This window comes from Pseudopodoces humilis, chromosome 6 (assembly GCF_049639895.1).
Source record: "Pseudopodoces humilis isolate 2021_Gansu_Grassland_sample_001 chromosome 6, ASM4963989v1, whole genome shotgun sequence".
NCBI lineage: Eukaryota > Metazoa > Chordata > Aves > Passeriformes > Paridae > Pseudopodoces > Pseudopodoces humilis.
In genome coordinates this window covers 5,258,316-5,277,248 of record NC_142205.1, presented here as the reverse complement: position 1 = coordinate 5,277,248, position 18,933 = coordinate 5,258,316, and the positions used below count along the sequence as shown (strand labels likewise).

The window sequence follows — 18,933 nt, the reverse complement described above, 5'->3', positions numbered from 1 at the left end:
CAATTTGTTTGCACATCCTTAAGTTCCAGTGATAGGAGGTGATGATGCCACTACAGCTAACAAGACTCATGAGGATTTCAAGCTGCTGGGTTCTTTTATTGAGGGTAAGATTGGGAGACAGCGATCAGACATCAGCTGATGCCAGAAATGTAGGTCCAGAGTCATGACTGAGGTGAGTAAGGGCTAAACCAGCTCCAGAACTTGTCCTTGGTTTAGCAATTCCCTAAATACAGGCTTTCCCTCCAAGGATGGCCTTCCTGCTAAACCCTCCCTATTGGAATCTGCATTTGTCAATGGGATGTCTTTTAGCTCTGGCCAGCACCAGGAGACAAACCTGCTTCAGATTCTGAATGGGAAATCAGCGGTATATTTGTTGCTGTTAAATACCTGCCCACAAAGTCCATTTTGTGGCAGCCCCAACTGTGCAGTTTGTACAGATGCCAGGCTGAATACAACCTCAAGTTTTTAATATGTCTGAGTTTATTGTGTGGATCAAATGTGTGACTCCTGCCACAGAATTACAGAATGGTTTGGGTTGGAAGGGACATTAAAAACCATCTAGGTCCAACCCCTTGCCATAGGCAGGGACACCTCCCACAAGACCAGGCTACCCAGAGCCCCATCAAGTCTGGTCTCAAACACTTCCAGGGATGAGGAATTCACAACTTTGCTGGGCAACAAGATTATCCTGAAGGATTTCTGTCTGGTGGGAAGCCCACCACAATGTTTGTGGCATAAGGGGCTGCAGTTCTAGGACAATGAGCAGTCCTTTGGTCACCCCACTAGAACTGGGTCTGACCTGAGCTTTGTGAGGCAGCCCCTGTCACTGCTACCTGAGTGTTGATAATTGCTGCACTGTTTCTCCCTGGGCTGAATGGTTTCTTTCTGGGCAGTTGAATAAATCAGCAAAATTAATGTTGGTAGGACAGAGTGTTCTCTGACAGGAACCAAGCCACTGCATTAAAACAATTGAAAGTAAGTTTATTTTTCCTCAGTTCCATGTATGTCTGGCCAATTAGATATTGTACAGCTCGTTTCCATACCCCAAAACTTCAACAGTTAGAGTGATGATGCTTTGCATTGATGTTAATTACAGAATCAAAAGACTCTATACACAGTAAGGGTTTTTTGAACACAAAGGACTGAAGAGATGTTTCTGCTACTGAGGTTTAAAAAAACCAAACCATCAAACCAATCATCTTACAAGATCCTATTAGAAACATTAAAAAAGCAAAATGTTTCTGTATACAGAATGACGATGCATTGGCATTGAACTCAAATTCTATAATCTCCACAAGAGTCTTAGTGAAAGCCTAAAGGAAAAATTGATTCGGAAATGGATCCAGGTATAAATCTTTTAGTAGTAGGGAGGCTTCCTTATAAAATCAGTGTATGTGTGTCCTCCTAAGGGGATCATATATACCTCATAAGAAGCTTAATAGTTGCATGCTTCATTCATTACAGCCTCCTTCTGGCTTCAGTTTTATGGACACGATTAATTAAAAAATCAGGAAGAAATGAGAGTATGACTTTGCTTGTTTATTTTTGTTCTGAAGCAATACTTTGTGTCTTCTCAACCCATTCCCACAGTCCTCCCTACCCCATCTATGCCCATAAATACAAAATTATTTGTACTGGTTATTTACAGGACATGTAAATCTGGAGGCAGCTGATGGCACGGGTTGAACCAGGTAATGCACTGTAGTTCCTCCCAACCTGACCCATCCTGTGATTCTCTGAGGTGATGGAGCCAAGGAATCACAGAACAAGCTGAGTTGGGAGGGACCCAAAAGGATGATCCAGTCCAGCTCCTGTCCCTGCACAGCACCATCCCCCAGAGTCACACCCTGAGCCCGAGAGCATTGTCCAAACACTCCCTGGGCTCTGTCAGGCTGGGGCTGTGACCCCTGCCCTGGGGAGCCTGTTCAGTGCCCAGCCACCCTCTGGGGACAGAACCTTTTCCTGATATCCAACCTAAACCTCCCTGGCACAGCTTCAGGCCATTCCCTGCCTCCTGTCACTGCCACCAGAGAGAAGAGATCAGTGTCTGTCCCTCCTCTTCCCCTCTCGAGGAATTTGTAACTGCACTGAGGTCTCCCCTCAGTCCCCTCCAGGCTGAACAGACCAAGTGCCCTCAGCCTCTCCTCACACGGCTTCTCCTCAAGGCCCTTCACCATCTTTGTTGCTCTCCTTTGGACACTCTCTAATTGTTTAATGTTTTTCTTTTATTGTGGCACCCAAAGCTGCCCCCAGCACTGGAGGTGAGGCCACCCCAGCCCAGAGCAGAGCGGGACAATCCCTGCCTTGCCCGGCTGTGATGCTGTGCCTGATGTCCCCAGGACAGGGATGTCCCTCCTGGCTGCCAGGGCACTGCTGGCTCAGTTCAACTTGCCACTGAGCAGGGCCCCCGGGTCCCTTTCCATGGCCCTGCTCTCCAGCCCCTCATTCCCCAGCCTGTCCGTACGTCCAGGGTTGCCCCATCCCAGGAGCAGAATCCGGCGCTTTCCCTGGTTGAACCTCACATGGTTTGTGATTGCCCAGCCCTCTCATTTGTGGAGGTCTCTCTGCAGGGCCTCCCTGTGTTTGAGGGAGTCAATAACCCCTCGCAGTCACCGTCCCTGGCGGTGTTTGATGAGAGACTGAAGTGTCCGTAGCGGTGCCGGGTCGCTCGATCCCGGAGCCCTTCCTCACCCTCAAGGCTCCCGTGCCTACAACACCCAGAAGGCCCCGCCGCGGCCCTTCCGCCGCCGGGGCGGGCCGAGCTCGGGGCCGCCGCCGCCGTCATTGCGGACGGGACGATGTCTCGCTGCAGCCCCGCCGCCGCCCGCCTGCTCGGCCGCTTCCTCCGCCGTGAGTACCGGGACGAGCCCTCCCGGCCCCGCCGCGGGGTCCGCGGGCAGCGCCGGGGCCCGGCCGGGCCGGGCAGGGCAGGGGCCGGGCAAGGTCACGGCGGAGCGCGGCCGGGCGCGCTCGGCCCGCGGGCACCGGGGCTGGACTCGGGGCGGCCCCGGGGGTTCCCGCGCTGCTCCCGGCGCTGCTCCGGGCCCTCGCTGGGCCTTCGGAGCGGGGCAGGATCGCCCCGCCCGGGGCAGGGGCACGCCTGGCAGAGAGGGAGCTGTTTGTAAATGTAAAGGGAAGTTTCCCCGTGGAGGATGGGGGCACGGAAAGGTTGTTCTCGGCGTTGTAGCCTCGGAGAGACTCCAAAGGGCAAGGGCCGGAGGGAGCCCGTAGGGTGGGGACTGGTCACTGCGAGGGCTGGAGGCCTCTGGAGGGCCTTGAATTACCCTGTGGTTTCAGCACAGCGTGGTAAAGTTCTTTTTGTTGCCAAGAATAAGGCTATAGACTTCTCTTTGTGGAGAGCACGAGCAGTCTGAGACTAGTACTTCAGCTCGAAACATTTATGTGTTCTGAACATCACAATGAAAAAGAAAGTGCTTTTCTCCTTTTTTTTTTTTTTTTTTTTTTGCTACATCCTCTTGAAGAGGTGAGTTGTAGTGATAGAATGAGTGTAGTGGTTTCAAAGTGAGAGTAAGTTTGGGTTGGATATTAGGAGAAAATTCTTTCTTATGGGGAAACTGGAGCAGGTTTCCCAGAGGATCTGTGACTGCCCCATCCCTGGCCGTGTTTAAAGCCAGATTGATGGGGCTTGGAGCGATGTGGTCTAGTGGAAGGTGTCCCTGCGCATGGCAAGGGGTTGGAATGAGATGATCTTTAAGGTCCCTTCCAACCCAAACCATGAGATCAGTGTGGGTATGCCCAGGCATATGCACAAGAGCAGTAGCTGAAAATGAATGAAAAAAGTTTAAGCCTACCTCATTTGACTGCACACAAAGTGTTTTTGCCTCGGTGGGATGGTGACTTGCAAGTCAGGTAATGTGATCTCACAACCACAGGCTGGTCTGAGTAGTTCCTGTGGCACACCTGCTGCCCAGGTTGGTATCCATTCCTGCCTCTTGTTCTCCACAAGCAGGATCAGGAAACTATTTATGGTCTTAATTTCTGCCACTTCAGCTTTTTGAATTGGTTCCCCTGGGCCCAGTAAGAATTGGTTCTGATGGTGGGGAACAGATGGGAATGTAGTTCCAATTTAGTTTAATTTATACTCCCAGCAGAGCTACTCTTGGGTGCAGTTTTATGTGTTAAAACCCCACATTGTTCCCTTTACAAATAGCAATAAGAGATTCAGGGAATAGTTATTAAAATTATTTTGAGGGACAGAAAGGAGGAAGAAATCTAAGTGGCTCAAGAAGTGTCTTTTTGCATCTGTTCATGAAGTCTTTTACAGAAACTCCTGTAAGATGAACTAGTCCTTTATTGGAAGTCTTTGGTTTGATACTCTTTACTCTTTAAAGACTGTTGAAACCTTAAATTTGGACTTTGTACATACATTTTCACTAACAATTAACAATTGCTTCTCTTAGTGGTTTGAAATCATGAGTGTCCAGTGTGTTCTGTTGCAAAAGAGATGCACACCTTGTTTTTGTTGGTGTGTTGCTGAAGGAAACATGCAGGGTGTGTATCTCTAAGGTTGAGATCAAGAAGTTGTGGAAATGGGGTATGAAATCTGTCAATGAATGGTGAGTGCTACTCAAAGGTCAGCTCAGGGCTCTGCTGGTGTAGGGACAGAATCTGGAGAGACCTGTGCTTGTCCATACCCTTGAAAAGTTTTTGTAGGCATCTGAACTGACTGGAGAGTCAGGATTAGGGGTTCCATGTCCTGGATGTGTTAGAAGGCTTTGGAGAGCTGATAGATTAAAAGATTATAGTAATTATGTGAGTAACCCTGGTAAAGGATTGCTGCAGAAATAACAATCCAAACTGAAGAATTCCTTAATTGTTTTTATATCAACAGTGTGGAGGGAGGAAAGCTCACAAGTCTTTACCTGCTCACATTCTTGGTGGAAGATACCTGGGGAAAAGCAGCTTGTTGGCTTACAAGAAGTAGTGGATTTGTACTGAGGAGAGACTTTGATTAGGAAAGACAGATATGTTGAAATAACTGAATTTTTTCTGGATGTCATTTCCCACTAGTCCTAGATTTGTTTTAATGTGATGGATGTAGTGTAGGCATTGCATCTGCCCTTCGCAGCCTGATTAATTTACTTAATTCCTAAACTCCTGTTTCATGGTCACAGATCTGGGTTTCCATAATTAACAGGAATTTGGCAAGGGAGGGATGAGAGAAGAGAACCTGGGGACTGATAAACAGGGGTCCTTGGAATGCATAATCCTCTGAAACAAAGGAGTAAGGTATTTTGGACAATCCCTCAATGGCATGAAGCCTTCTTTGTCATCAAGGAGCTTCTTCTTCTAATGTAACAGGTAACTTCAGGGGTGAGTTCTGGGGATTGGTTTATGCTCCTCTGCACTGTCAGGAGCTCCCCAGAACTGTTCCTGTTGTGTCTTCCTCAGGCATTGCATTTGTTGGCAGAGGAAGGAGAAGGGAGATAATCATAAAAATGTAAATTAAACATGTAGAAAATACTGAAAGGATTTCTGAGGAGCAACCTGAAGGTCCATAACTGATGTGAGATAAAGATGGGGTGTTGGGATGTGTGTGTGGAAAAAAAAGACAGCGTTTTAATTAGCATTTCTCATCCCTCAGTCCTTCCCTGAGCTTGCCCTGCAGTGGCCTCCAATTCCCACTTAACAGTGGAGCTCCTATGATTTCTAAGGCTTTCTTCTTTCCTTGCGTAGGTTATAGAAAAGAAAAGGAGTATCTTCCATCATCTCCAAGTTTTGTGGCTATTTCAAGGAGCAATAGAGGAAGAATTTCAGTCTTCTGGTAATGTAGATGTCAGCTCAGGTCATTGTGGAGAGGAATCTGCTGTTTCAGCTTGCTTTTATACTGGGCTTGTTTTATGAGCACCTCAGTTGCTACCTTAGCTTCCAAATTCCCTTATTTTTTTGGTTTGGGGTAAATATTGGTGAGAAGGAGACACTTTGACTTGGTTTGTAAGTTCTGAGCCCTTGTAAGTTCTGAGCTTTATATAGTTATAGTATAGTTTGGATAAAGAAGAGAATCAGCCCTTTGCTGTCACCTGGTTTGCACAGCCCAGACAGGGAAGGGCTTGGACTAGATGACCTCTGAAGGTCCGTTCCAACCCAAACCATTCTGTGATTCCATGAAATGTAGCTTGAGTTGCATTGTTTTAAAGGAGATTTGTGCCTGAGAGGTGTTGCTGCTCAAGGAGGGCCTGAAAGCTCAGTGTAAATGATATTTAAATTCCCTCTGTGCTTTAACATACCTTGTAAATGGACCAGTTTTCTTTTTAATGTGTAAATTCCTGTTTGGACTCCATGACAAATAATAGGGTATTTTTCTAGAAAGGCTTGTTAATTGTAATGCACAAATGAGCTTTAAGTCCTGCTTGAGCCTAGGGATTGTGAGGTTTTTTCCCTAAGAGGTAAATGAGGTGGTAAATTTTCCAGTTACTTGTACCACAGTGAGTTCTGCTCTTGGCTGGGGCCTTGTTGCCTGGAAATGCCAGAGTTACCAGCAGAAGTGTGTGGTGTTGGAGTAACTCTGTCCCTTAGTTTCTAATAAGGTTCCTTGACTGTGAAACAGCTGATGTTCCATACACAGGCTTATGCCCCATTGCTAAATTTAGATACTGCTTTTCAAATCTCTCCTGAGACAGCAGGGGTTGGGAACTTTGAGCACTTTTCATAACTGCTTGGTTTTCCTGTACAATGGACCAAAGCAGGCTCTTGCCAGAGTATGTCTCACTTTTTGGCTATGTAGAAGTTAAAGTACTGAAAAGCCAAAACCAATGCATCTTGTTATTTGTATAACTTTATTTTTAAACCACAGTCTGAACAGGGGTGGGGCAGGAATGAACATCATGCCTGGGAAAGATTGTCCAATCTCTGATTTTATTTTCAATACACTTTGCTAAACGTCTATTACAGGCCTTTGTTGAACATGGTAATGTTATCTTAGCACACTGACTTGACAAAATATAACATTTCCCCTGTGCTTTTGGGAAGAGTTGGATTTGATAAGACTTGTCCTTATGCTTTAGGACTTAATCTGGAGCTTTCACCTTTGTAACTTGGCCTGTAATTTGGATGTGAGCATTAAAATAGCATCACCAATGGGTTTGGCCATGCTGGTTCACAGCTGAAGAGCATTTTTTAAAATTTTTTTTTCCCTCCAGTCTTCATGAAGCAGCATACATTTACACCTAAGCACCCAGATTTTTTTGGTAGTAAAATCAATTGTCTGGACAGGTTTGGAAGTTGTGAAGCAGGTCCAGGGTGGAAGTTGAGACTTGGCTTCTATTTCTGACTCATACCTGCTGTGAACTTGGGCATGCCATTTCCACCTGTTTCCCTCTCATCGTGTATCTGTCTTAGCTATTGAAATTGCCAGCTGCTTGCACCCAGGACTTGCTGTTTGTGCCACGTGGAGCAGAACCTCATTGTGACCCATGGCCCTGCTGCTCCCACTTTGCTGATAACCAGGGCAAACCTTGCTGCTGCAGGTGGGGTCAGGAACACAAGTACAGAACTGTATCAAACCACTTTAAAAACCCCCAAAACTGAGGCTCATCCAGCTCAGAGACTGCAAGGTGATTTTTATTTTTTTTTTTTCCATAAATCACTTCAAAAATATGTAACTATGCAGGCTTTGGACTGTGCTAAGCTGCCTGTCTCTGGAGACAGCAAATGGCTCAAATCTATAGCCAGGCTTTTTGAAACAGCTGTATTTTCTCTGAAGTAGGGCCATACAATAATGTAAGAAGCACATACGGTTTTCAAGGTTAGATCCATACAAAGCTTTAATTCTAAGCTGCCTCTTAGATATCAGTGCCTATTTTTTCTTTTTTTGATAGTTTAGAAAATGCTCAGAAACTTTTTATCCTTGAAAAATATATTTATACAGTCTTCTGAAAATGGAGGATTGACAAACAAGCTTTCAAAAACATTTTGTGCAATGCTGTCAATATCTGAAAATAGATTTGGAATGAACAGTTGAACTGGGAGTATGAAATTGCTGTAAGGTGTAGAGAAAGGTGACTATTTGTCAGTTTGTCAGCAACAGAGAGACTATGGAGTGTCCCCCACTGGAGATATTCAGGAGCCATCTGGACACAGTCCTGTGCAATGTGCTGTAGGATGACCCTGCTTGAGCAGGGAGGTTGGTCCAGCTGACCCACTATAATCCCTTCCAACATGACCCATTCTGTGATATTTGTTTTTGTTGACAGATACATGGCTAGCAAGCATCCCTCACTTTGCAGGTGGATTTGTCAGTGGTTGGGCACAGACTCTGTAAAACTTAGGTCTGAATCAGTTTATGTTGCCTGTTTGTTCTTTCCCCTTGCAGGCCCATTTTCAAATTTCCCATTCTCCTGGAAGCCTGGAGTGTTCTCCCCAAGGCCCTGCTGGTGGTAAGGACTGGAAGAGCTCCTTCCCAAGGGGGATCGTTCTCTGCTGTCCTCAGTGTTGGGTGTCACTCAGGCACATGTTGTGACACTGAGGGATTGGCTGAGTGGCTGGGCTCAGGTAGATCAATTCCCTGCTCTACTGACCAGCATTCCAGCTGTTCCTGTTTTTGTTTTGCCTCTCCTTTGCTGGAGGCAGGCAGCTCTTCACCAGATGTGCCTTTCAGTTGATTGATGTGGAGGGCCTTGCAGCCCTGCCTAGGAAAGCCAAGTCCTCAGCTGAGGACAAAGATCATCCTGTGCTGTCTTCTGTAGCAGTGGCTTCTCTCTCTCCTCCCGCAGTCAGCCTGGTAGCCTTGTTCATTAAATCTCAGCCTTAGACATATTTTCATAAAATCATAGAATCACAAAATGGTGTGGGTTGGAAGGTGACCTTAAAGATCCTCTTGTTCCACCCCCTGCCATGGGCAGGGACACCTTCCACTAGACCAGTTTGCTCCAAGCCCCATCCAGCCTGGCCTGGAACACTTCAGGGATGGAGCAGCCACAGCTGTGGACAGCCTGTACCAGGGCCTCACCACCCTCACAGGACAGTTTTTTTTTCCTAATATCCAATTGAAATGTGCTCTCTTTCAGTTTGGAGCCATTCCCCCTTGTCCTGTCATTACATGCACTTGTCAATAGTCTTGCTTCATCTTTTCTGTAAGTTCCCTTCAGGTCCTTAAGGGAATCGAGTCACCCCAAAGGCTTCTCTTTTCTGGGCTGAACAATCCCAATTCTCTCAGCCTTTACTCATAGTATCCTCATAGCTCCATCCCTCTCATCATATTCCTGCCCTCCTCTGGATTCACTCCAACATCTCCAGGTCCTTCCTGTGCTGAGCCCTGGCACTGGAGGCAGCTCTGCAGGGGGGGGTCTCACCTGAGCGGGGCAGAGAGGCAGAATCCCCTCCCTTGACCTTCACACCCTGCTTTGGATGCAGCCCAGGATACAATTGGCTTTTTTATGGCTTTTCCTAAGGATTTCACATGGATTTTTTTCCCTCACTGCTTTGTATTTCCTGGCATAATGAGTTCTGCAACAGTATTTCTTGTGATTTAAGTTAAAGCCCTGCAGGTCAGGAAGCTGAAGTGCACTTTTGCCACTTCCCTTACAAGTTTACTGCATCATAGTCTGTGCCTTTCTGTACAGAGTTTTACTTTGTGTCCGTGTGAAGCTGAGGATTTGCAGCAGGTCCTTAGAGAGCAGCAGAAGGTGGCTGGAGTTAAGCCCTGGGTTTGTTCTTTTCTAAGAACAGAGTAAGGACTTTAGGTTTAGCAATAGCACTGATGTGTGTAGGCTGCTTTTGGCATGGTTGGTTTTTCTCTTCACTTCTTTGAATACAACTGAAGCATAAAAGCAGTGTAGCACTAAAGTTTACTTGGCAAGAGAAAACCATGTAGCTCTGTAATGGAAATGTGTATATGTGGATCTTAAAAAGTTTCTGCATATTTACTAACCCACAGAAATTCTGCTATTATAATAATTTAATAATGCATCTTAACAAATTCTCTGCATTAGCATAAGAATACTTTTTTACTTCTTTCTCCTAAAAGCTTTTACTCCTTTCCTAAAAAGAAAAAAATATTCCCTTGCTCAGATGTGCCTGAATTATGTATATGGAAGAGTGTGGGGACCATGATTCAGGATCTGTTACTTTGATTTCAGTTTCACTATTTACTTCCTTAAGTCTTAGTTGCTAAAGTTTTAAAAGAGTTAAAGGGGTAAATAGTAACATATTGGTGTATATATTTGAGATCCTGTATTAGGATTGTACCTTCCCAGCTTCACTCTATGTAGAAATTAAGGTTTTTATGTCAACAGTTGCAGGGAATAAATTGGTTCTGATCCCCTCAAAACTCTGGTGTTTGAAAAAGCATATGGTAATAAACTTAGATGTGCATCCTGTTTATACCAGAAGCCCTCTCCCTTCTCATCTCAAGTTTTCTTCTGTGGTAACATTCTGTGCATTTGCTGTCAGCGTTCCTTTCCCTTCAGCACAGATGCAGTCATTTCTCTTGGCTTTTTGCTGCCAGCACTCACTGTGCTCTTTTTCTACAATTGCGCTGTGTTGTTTTCTTCTCTCAGCACCAGAGTTGTGAGAACTAAATTGAAAATCACTCTAGTGGAGTCTGAGACTACAGTCTCGAGAGCTGTGTTTCCTCACCAATCCAAATGTGTGTCCAGCACTGATGCCATAGCTAGGAATCTGTTGGAAAAAGATCTCTTGCTGTCTGTCTTACTTGGCATCAGGTTTTTCCTGGGCTGAAGGACCCTTGAGCTCCTCAGTGTCTCTTGTCTGGTCTGGAGTGTGCTCCGTTCACAGGAGGTATAACATGGTACCAGTGTTGTAACAGCCTCTGGATATTGGGATTGTAGTTCTGCTTTGTCGCTTTGTAGAATATCTTAGAAGATAAAAATGTGTTTGTTTGTAAATGAAAGCAGTGCTGAAGAAGTTGTTTCTGTCTGTCAGGCTGAATCCTGATATCAAGTACTCAATATGAGAAACTTTCCTAATTTCTAGTAAATTGAGTAATTGGCATAAGAGTGTGAGCTACAGGTGTTTAATGTCTTAGAATGAGGCTTCAGAGCTGCTTTTGAAAACATGAGCTGCTCATGATTTTTTGATACAAGCATTGATTGATATGCACTTACTTGGTAGGACATTTTTTGACTTGGGGTCTACCAAAGGAGTGGATTAATGGTTTGTGCTCTCTTTTCTCTCCAGTTCAACAGAATGGAGTCCGACACTGCTCCTACACAGCATCCAGGAAAAACCTGTATGTCAACAAAAGCACAAAGGTTATCTGTCAGGGTTTTACAGGCAAACAGGTATGTTTATAAATATTTTCTTCTGTCAGCCTTTCAGTCAGAAAGTTAATTGCTCAGAAAACATAATTATATATGAACTGGATTATATACTGTCACTGTCTGTGTTGATAGGAAACTGGACTTCCTTCACCATCAGTCAGGTCCGTTCAGCACTGCAATTTACATTCTTTGGCCCAAATACTTGTGCACAAGCTTGAAAATTGGTTTTGAGTCAATTCTATTATAGTGCTTTTCATTTTTGTTATATTATATGCAGCTGAAAGGGTTTCTTTGTAAAAGGCTATTTGCAAAAAAACTGCAAAAGCCTGCCCATTTTTGAAGTGCTTCTTCCACAAATGCATTTCAGTATGAATGCCTATGAATTAAATTTCTGTTTTTATTTAAGGATATTTAATAATTTTCTCAGATTCACTCTTGAACACATTAGAAGGCAGAGAAGGCTGCTTTTGTGAAACTATTAGCTAGTCATGGATGAGCATGCTAATTTCTTTTATTTCGTTGTAGTGTTTGTCATCTGCCAGACTTGATGTGGAAAAGAAACTGTGGCTGCTGTGACTGCAAGTGTGTTAGCAGCACACAACAGAGTACCCTTTAGCATGAAATTACAGTGCTCTGATTGAAAGAAAGAAAAAAAAGAGCATATTAGCATATTCCAAATACATTTAAAATATGTGGATGCAGTCTCCAGAATACCTGATTTTATATATATATGTGTGTGTAGTGAAAACTTCCCTTCTTACTGCAAATTTCAGTGACATAAATTGACCTTAGAATTATAGATAATATCAAACTTTTTGGTTAACTTTATTTGTTATTACATGCTTCTAACTTTACTTATTTTCTCTCTCACAGGGCACCTTTCACAGCCAGCAGGCATTGGAGTATGGCACCAATCTAGTTGGAGGAATTTCTCCAGGGAAAGGGGGAAAAACTCATCTAGGTCTGCCTGTGTTTAATTCTGTGAAGGAGGTAATTTGCAGCAGTGACTGGAGGGCACCGAGTTTAAAGCTGAAGGGCTCCTTATTTCATTGCTCACACCGGAGAGACAAATATTTGAGCCATGGATGTCACTGGGCAAAGAGTGAAGTAGAAGCCTTGTAAAAGAGGGAGCATTCAGGGTGGTCAGGCACAAATTTGGCTTCCACTGTGAAGTTCACAGGGTCTGGGTACACTTGCTTTATGAATGCAGCTAGTTCCTGATTGATTCTGCTGTGCATGATGAATTTTTAGCAAACTGTTATGTAAGAGTATTTATGATGGTGACCATGGGGCATATCCTTTCCAGACAGCGGTCAGTTCTCAGTTCCATGCTTGTGTCCCATCTTCAGGGAATTTAACACTTGCTTGGATTATAGTAGATTAATACATATCCTTAATTCATGCCTGAGTATGGATGTGTTTTAAATGACTTGTCAAACATTCTCATCAGCCCTGCTAAACACACGCTGTATTTTTTGTCGTGTCCGTTGCAGGCCAAAGAACAAACGGGTGCTTCAGCCACTGTCATCTACGTCCCTCCCCCATTTGCAGCTGCTGCCATCAATGAGGCCATCGATGCAGAGATGCCCCTGGTGGTGTGCATCACTGAGGGCATCCCCCAGCAGGACATGGTGCGGGTCAAACACAGGCTGCTGCGGCAGAGCAAGACCCGGCTGGTGGGCCCCAACTGCCCCGGAGTCATCAATGTAAGTGACCTCTGGCTTTGCTCCAAGGCTGAACTGTTCCTAGTGGTGGTTTGAATGTTCCATCTGACTTCTCCCACTCTTTCCTTAGCCTGGAGAATGTAAAATTGGTATCATGCCTGGTCACATTCACAAGAAAGGAAGAATTGGTGAGTTTTTAAATATTTATGCGTCATCTAAAACACAAGTTTGGTGCTCTAGTGTTCTTCCTCGTGAGGCAAGGCACATCCTGCCCTGGACAGAGTTGATAACACTGGGACAGCTTGTCTGTCTCAAGTTGTATGTGAACTTTAGCATTATCAATCCTGAAGGCCCAAATTGTGAATTCTTCCATAGTAGACTCTGGGTGTCTCTGATGGGAGAGGCAAAGCAATTGGGAATTCCTGTGGGTAGTGTGATTGATTTGGTATCTTCAAAGGACAGCCTTGAGGAAACTTCCATTTTTCTTGGGATTTGAGAGCACTCCAACACTATTCCTTCCAACAGCTTGGCTGCTTGGGACTGGGATCCTACTCTTCCAGTGATCTCGTTACTACAGCAGAGAGAAGAGACTACAGACAAGTTTGTAACATAATTTAGACAACTATGAAACCATCACAAGTGGAAGTGACAAATATACCAAATTTTCAGGCAGTGTGGTAAAGCGCAGGAAGGCAGTGACTTGTTCATAATCAATGTTTGCTTCACCCTCTGTGTGCAATGAGTTACACACCCTGTTACATGCAGGTCTCTTGTCCTGACTTCTGTCAGTTCCTCATTGTAAACTATAGAAATAACAACTTGATTTTTTTTTTTTTTTTTTCAAATAATGCAATTCAGGAGCTGTAGAGAAAATTCTTCTGAAATGTACATTTGTACTTAGGTAGAGCTTCAGAAATATTGTTGTAAGCAGCACTTGCTGCTGTTGCCTGTCAACAAGGTGACCAGTTTCACTTGAGCACAGTAGTACCCTTTACAACATTATGATTTTTTTGGATGGAAAGTGTGTTTATTGTAGGAAAGCCTGTTCAATGCTGTTGAACTACAGGGACTGTGGAGATTTTCTGGCATGAGGAGCTATCTCTGCTACCTAACCTCTTCTGACTTGAGAATAGACTGCACCTAGGGAATGCTGGAAGATGTGTTAACACTCATGTGTTCCAAGATTCCATCTCCAGCTTTCACAAGTACCCATAAACTTGGAATTAAAAAATTAAATGGCTGCAGCTATGCCCTTTATAAAAATCACTGAGACATTGCTGTGTGATTGTAAAAAGTAACATCAAACCAATGTTGCCGTGAGCTCCTTGTTCAAATTTTCTAAATGTATGTAAGAAATATGTTGCAGTCACAAGTTATTAGAATCTGAATGCAAGGCACATCAAGTGCAAAAGAATATTCAAAATCCTGAGTCCAGTAGCTCTGCCAGTGCTGGAAATGTTTTCAATGGTGATCCAAGAATCAAGGAATAAAAATGTAGATTTGCCACCCTTCAAGTTTCATCTAACGTGTGACCTTTGGTGATGAGCTCTCCAGCTTTCTGTTACTGTGAGGCATCCAATAATCATCTGAATATACTGTGATGCAAGGTATAAAAATAGCCACAGTCTTTGGACTTTCATCTGTAGCTTCTCTGAGGCAATCTGATCTTGGTGGTAAACAGGGAGGCCTTTTCAAGCTTAGAAAGAAAAAAACCTTGTGCTAGAACACATCTGAGTTGGCAAACAGTATAAATAGTTGGTAAAACTAAGGTTCTTAGTCTAGTGATTAATTTTCTCCTCTGTTCATGCATCCTTGTTATATGGCTTGAAGTAGATGGAAGATGGTGTCTGTTTTTCATGGAAACATTTCTTTTTGTAGTGTTAACAGAGGTCATGACTTGAAAAAATGAACAGAAAGCCATGCAATTAATTTGCCCCTGCTCCAAGCTCTGTGCTACCTTCCATACTGAATTTAAAACTGGGGTTGTGATCTCTTGTAATGTTGTAATGTAAATGCCAGATGTGTTCTCTAGAGCAGCAACAAATACCTTAATAGTGATAACTTGAGTTTGTGCAGCATTTTTCTGTTCTGGAAGATCTCTTGTTTGCCTGGTTATACTGGGGATGTGATTAATACAGAATTCTTTTGTTAATTGTTGAGCTGCAGCTCCGTTTCAAGTCCAGTGCATCAGCTACTCACATACAAGATAAGAAGTATGTTCTTTTATTTGCTTTTCAATTTTCTTTCCTAATAAGCCTTTAGAGTGACAAAAATACTGACTTTCTGGGCGGCTTTAGTCCACTGACAGTTAAGTGTCAAAAGGTGAAAACCAAGAAACAGTACTGAAAGAATCTCACAGAGTGTTTTGGCAAGGGCAGCTGGAAAACCTGGAATCTCATGTTGTTTACTGAGGTGATTTTCATTACTATAAGAACAGCTGCCTCTAGTTATGTGCTGTGTTAGTGGTAAGTTTATCTTCTTTTCTTTCCTCAAGGTATTGTGTCAAGATCTGGAACCCTGACATACGAAGCTGTTCATCAGACAACACAAGTTGGCTTGGGGCAGTCTTTTTGCATTGGTAAGTTCCCTCAGAATCAGCCTGTTGGACCTAGACTAATCTGCTTTTTCTTCACAAGCATAAATCAAAAATAATTCCTTTTATCAAGTTAAGAATTTGCTGAATGGCAATTGTGTTGAGAAGTGAGATCCTATGTGCTGTGAAGAGTACAGCCCTTCTCTGTTATCATTTCCACATTGAGTTAATAAAAGCCTTAAAACCAGCTTTGAACAGAGAACTGCCAGCAAATATGATGTCAATTTGGAAATAGACTGTCCCAAGAACTTCAGTATTATAAAGATTAGGGCATTCTTAGGCATTTAGTTGGGTGTGTAAAGTAAATTCAGTTTCCTTACACCAAAATTGTAGAGCTGGGGTCTTGGTCCTGCTGTATTCATAACGTTTTGTTTATGGTTTGAAAGGTGAGCATTTGGATATCAAAGCTTTCTGTAAATTGTGGGGGAGGTATTTGGAGCAGGAATTTGACACACTCTGACTTGGGTAGAGCCTTCAGAGCTGCCTGTGTTATGAACCTTTGGGAATTCTCCTCATGATCAAATGTACTCTTAAACTTCATTTGTAAGTGCAATATCTTTATCTTGAGTTACTCTCTTCTTTTGTGGTATTATTTTTTTTTTTTTTAGGTATTGGAGGTGATCCCTTCAATGGAACTAATTTTATTGACTGCCTTGATGTCTTCCTGAAAGATCCTCAAACTGAGGGGATAATATTGATTGGGGAGATTGGAGGAAACGCTGAAGAAGATGCAGCGGCATTTTTGAAAGAAAATAATGCCGTAAGTCTTTAAACACCTGGCTTCTGGACACTTTCATAGTTAGCCAGCTTCTTTTGCCACATCAAGGAAAACTCAGTTCAGTCCCTCATCTCTATTTACAAATACCCCAAACAGTCATGTTTTTTTTAACGAAAAAGAGTTGAGATTAAGAATGTTGTCCAGATTAAATCGAATGGTGACACTTGATGATTTTAGAGCTCTTTCTAACCATATTCTGTGATTCTGTGGACTGAGAGTAGTGTCAGCTTTAGAATTTTATTCCTGTAACAATATTTGTAGTGATTTTTTTTGTAGTATGCAGAAAGATTTATATTCTAGAAATTTAAATTAGGAAAAAATCTAGAAATTTAAAAAACTGTAGAAAGATTTAAATTTTCTGTTTGCTTCTGGTTTTTGATGATTATCAAGAGAGAAGGTATTCCACACTTCTTTGTGCTGTGTGAGCTGTTTAATAACTTTGCCTGGCGAGTTGATATTTAAATAAAAAATACAAAATGAACAATTTGCTACCTAGAACTGCTTTTCCTCTCACTCTTCTCCATGTAAAACATTTATCTCTTCCAGGGTCCCAACCCCAAGCCAGTGGTGTCCTTCATAGCCGGGCTGACGGCTCCTCCGGGCCGGCGGATGGGCCACGCTGGAGCCATCATTGCTGGGGGAAAGGGGGGAGCCAAGGAGAAGATTGCAGCCCTCCAGAGTGCAGGGGTTGTGGTCAGCATGTCCCCTGCTCAGCTGGGCAGCACCATCTACAAGGTTGGTTCCCCAGGCATTGACTCATCCAGAACAAGAACCCACTTCTGAGGGAATAGAGCTGGGAGTCCATCTCTTACCCCGATACTCTGTTGCTCTGAACTTGCTCAAACATAAGAACCCTTTTGGCTGAACAAGCTGAAATTGCTACATAAAATATATGTGCACACAGCTTTTTTTAATATTGTTTTATAGAAAAGTAAATGTAGCAAAATAGAGAAGAGATTACATTCTGCTTTCAAGCATAGCTACTTGTTGAAATTGTTTTCTGGATGCAGAGTCTGAATTAATGTAAAATATGAGAACATTATTTCCAAGTAGGGTATTTGAGGAAGGAGAGCCTTGGCATATAATTCATAGTTCTGGTTGAATATATGCAACTGAAAGACTGAGGTGTGGAATGGGATTATTTGCACTTTACTTAATTCATATCCAAAAAAGGGATTGCTTCACAGCTTGAGGAGATGCATAATTCAGCTCTGTTAGGTATTTTTTGTTTCCTGTGGTGATTGTATGGTACAACATCTCCACAGGCTGCTGTGGGATTCTTCCCTTCTTCTGTTGTGCTTTTTCTTTACTGACATGAAAATCTTGATTTTGTTGCTTCCCTGGCTTGAGTCCTTTACTGTAAGGATTCTTCTGCAGTTCTGATGCAGAATTGGTATTTTTTAAGCCCATTATGCTGTGTCTGGGAGCAAATGGTTCCTTGACAGCATTGCAGTCTGGCAGTGATTACAGTCTGGCTTTCCAGAGCTGCCTTGTTAATGTGAGGTGGGAGAATGCTCAGTTTCCTTTCCCCCTAACTTGCACACTTTATGCTTTTTATATTTTAATTTCGAATACCAATTTTTAATTCTTAACATTAGATTTCCTAAGATACATGCAAAGTAATTTGAAATAGAAGAATAATAGAAGAGTGTTCTGTTTTCCCTGCTGGTAACATCTCTGTGCTCTTTACAGGAGTTTGAGAAAAGGAAATTGCTGTAAGAGAAGACACTTTGGAATACTTTCTCCAAAACACCAGTGCAGCACCCGGCCTCCGCTTTCCTTTTGTCTGCTAATCTTCAGTTGCCCCAATGACATGACATTGGTCAATGAATTTGACTCAGAAGCCATAAACCTCCTGGCTAAACCTGTTTTGGTGTCTCCTTGTTTCAGACGTTGTCACCCTGTTGTAAATCACTGCAAATTAATAAATCTACTACTAAATCTGATCCATCTTTTGAATTCCTGAAGCAGAGCCGTTTCTTCGGTCAACATAAACAAAATCTTCTGTAACTTAAGCACTGTCCCTTTTTAAGGTAAAGTTGCTTGTAGAGCTGCTTTAAGGATCAAGGCACTGACTTTATGCACATACCACACTTTGCTTTATTTTTAAGAAGTCCAGTCCTGCTCGTTCGTTGCTGGCCGGTACCTTTGAACAATAGGCCAAAGTTTCCGTCCATTAAACCAAAGCTGCTGGATCTGAAGGGATTGGTGTTGATCCACGTAGCTGGATATGCCTGAGGTCCAGACTTTCTCTTCAAGGCTGATTAGCCATGCACACTGCAGTCCTCTACTGGCAAGGAATTCTGTTTGTTGTGTATAGAATTGAGATGGAATTGTTACTGATAAAAATTAATATAATTTCACATGCAAAATATATATTCAAAATTGTCTGTAACTGTGAAGATGATTTGGTCTTTAGCTGATGTCACCCTAATTTCCACTTTGTCTTAACTAGCATTGCAGTGCTTGTGTTCTGAAATCCAAGTAACAATGGGACATAGTGGAGGAGAATTAGTATTCTCCAGAAAAGAACAAAGGGTAACCTTCTTATTAACCACTCCCAGCACTGTAATGGAAACCCCGTGTTTTTTTACTGTGGATATAGCCCAAGTATTGTGCCTATAAATGTTGCAAGTTTCATCAGGATGGACTGAACCC

At 43.1% G+C, this 18,933-nt stretch overlaps 1 protein-coding gene across 1 annotated transcript; it reads left to right on the top strand.

Moving 5' to 3' along the window:
* The first annotated feature begins 2,713 nt into the window (after positions 1 to 2,713).
* Positions 2,714 to 18,221, top strand: SUCLG1 (succinate-CoA ligase GDP/ADP-forming subunit alpha). Its single transcript, XM_005517931.3, has 9 exons — positions 2,714 to 2,850; positions 11,158 to 11,261; positions 12,114 to 12,230; positions 12,734 to 12,946; positions 13,035 to 13,092; positions 15,399 to 15,482; positions 16,106 to 16,257; positions 16,822 to 17,010; positions 17,968 to 18,221. Exons 1-9 carry the CDS (start codon positions 2,799 to 2,801, stop codon positions 17,992 to 17,994), a joined length of 996 nt encoding a protein of 331 aa, XP_005517988.1. The 5' UTR covers positions 2,714 to 2,798; the 3' UTR covers positions 17,995 to 18,221.
* The last annotated feature ends 712 nt before the right edge of the window (positions 18,222 to 18,933 follow it).

What these genes read in the sequence shown, in the direction of transcription:
- SUCLG1 (XM_005517931.3), top strand. Translation starts at nt 2,799, where the DNA reads ATGTCTCGCTGCAGCCCCGCCGCCGCCCGCCTGCTCGGCCGCTTCCTC. An exon ending in TGTTTAATTCTGTGAAGGAG is followed by an intron (nt 12,231 to 12,733) that starts GTAATTTGCAGC and finishes TGTCCGTTGCAG; the next exon opens with GCCAAAGAACAAACGGGTGC. An exon ending in ACTGCCCCGGAGTCATCAAT is followed by an intron (nt 12,947 to 13,034) that starts GTAAGTGACCTC and finishes CTCTTTCCTTAG; the next exon opens with CCTGGAGAATGTAAAATTGG.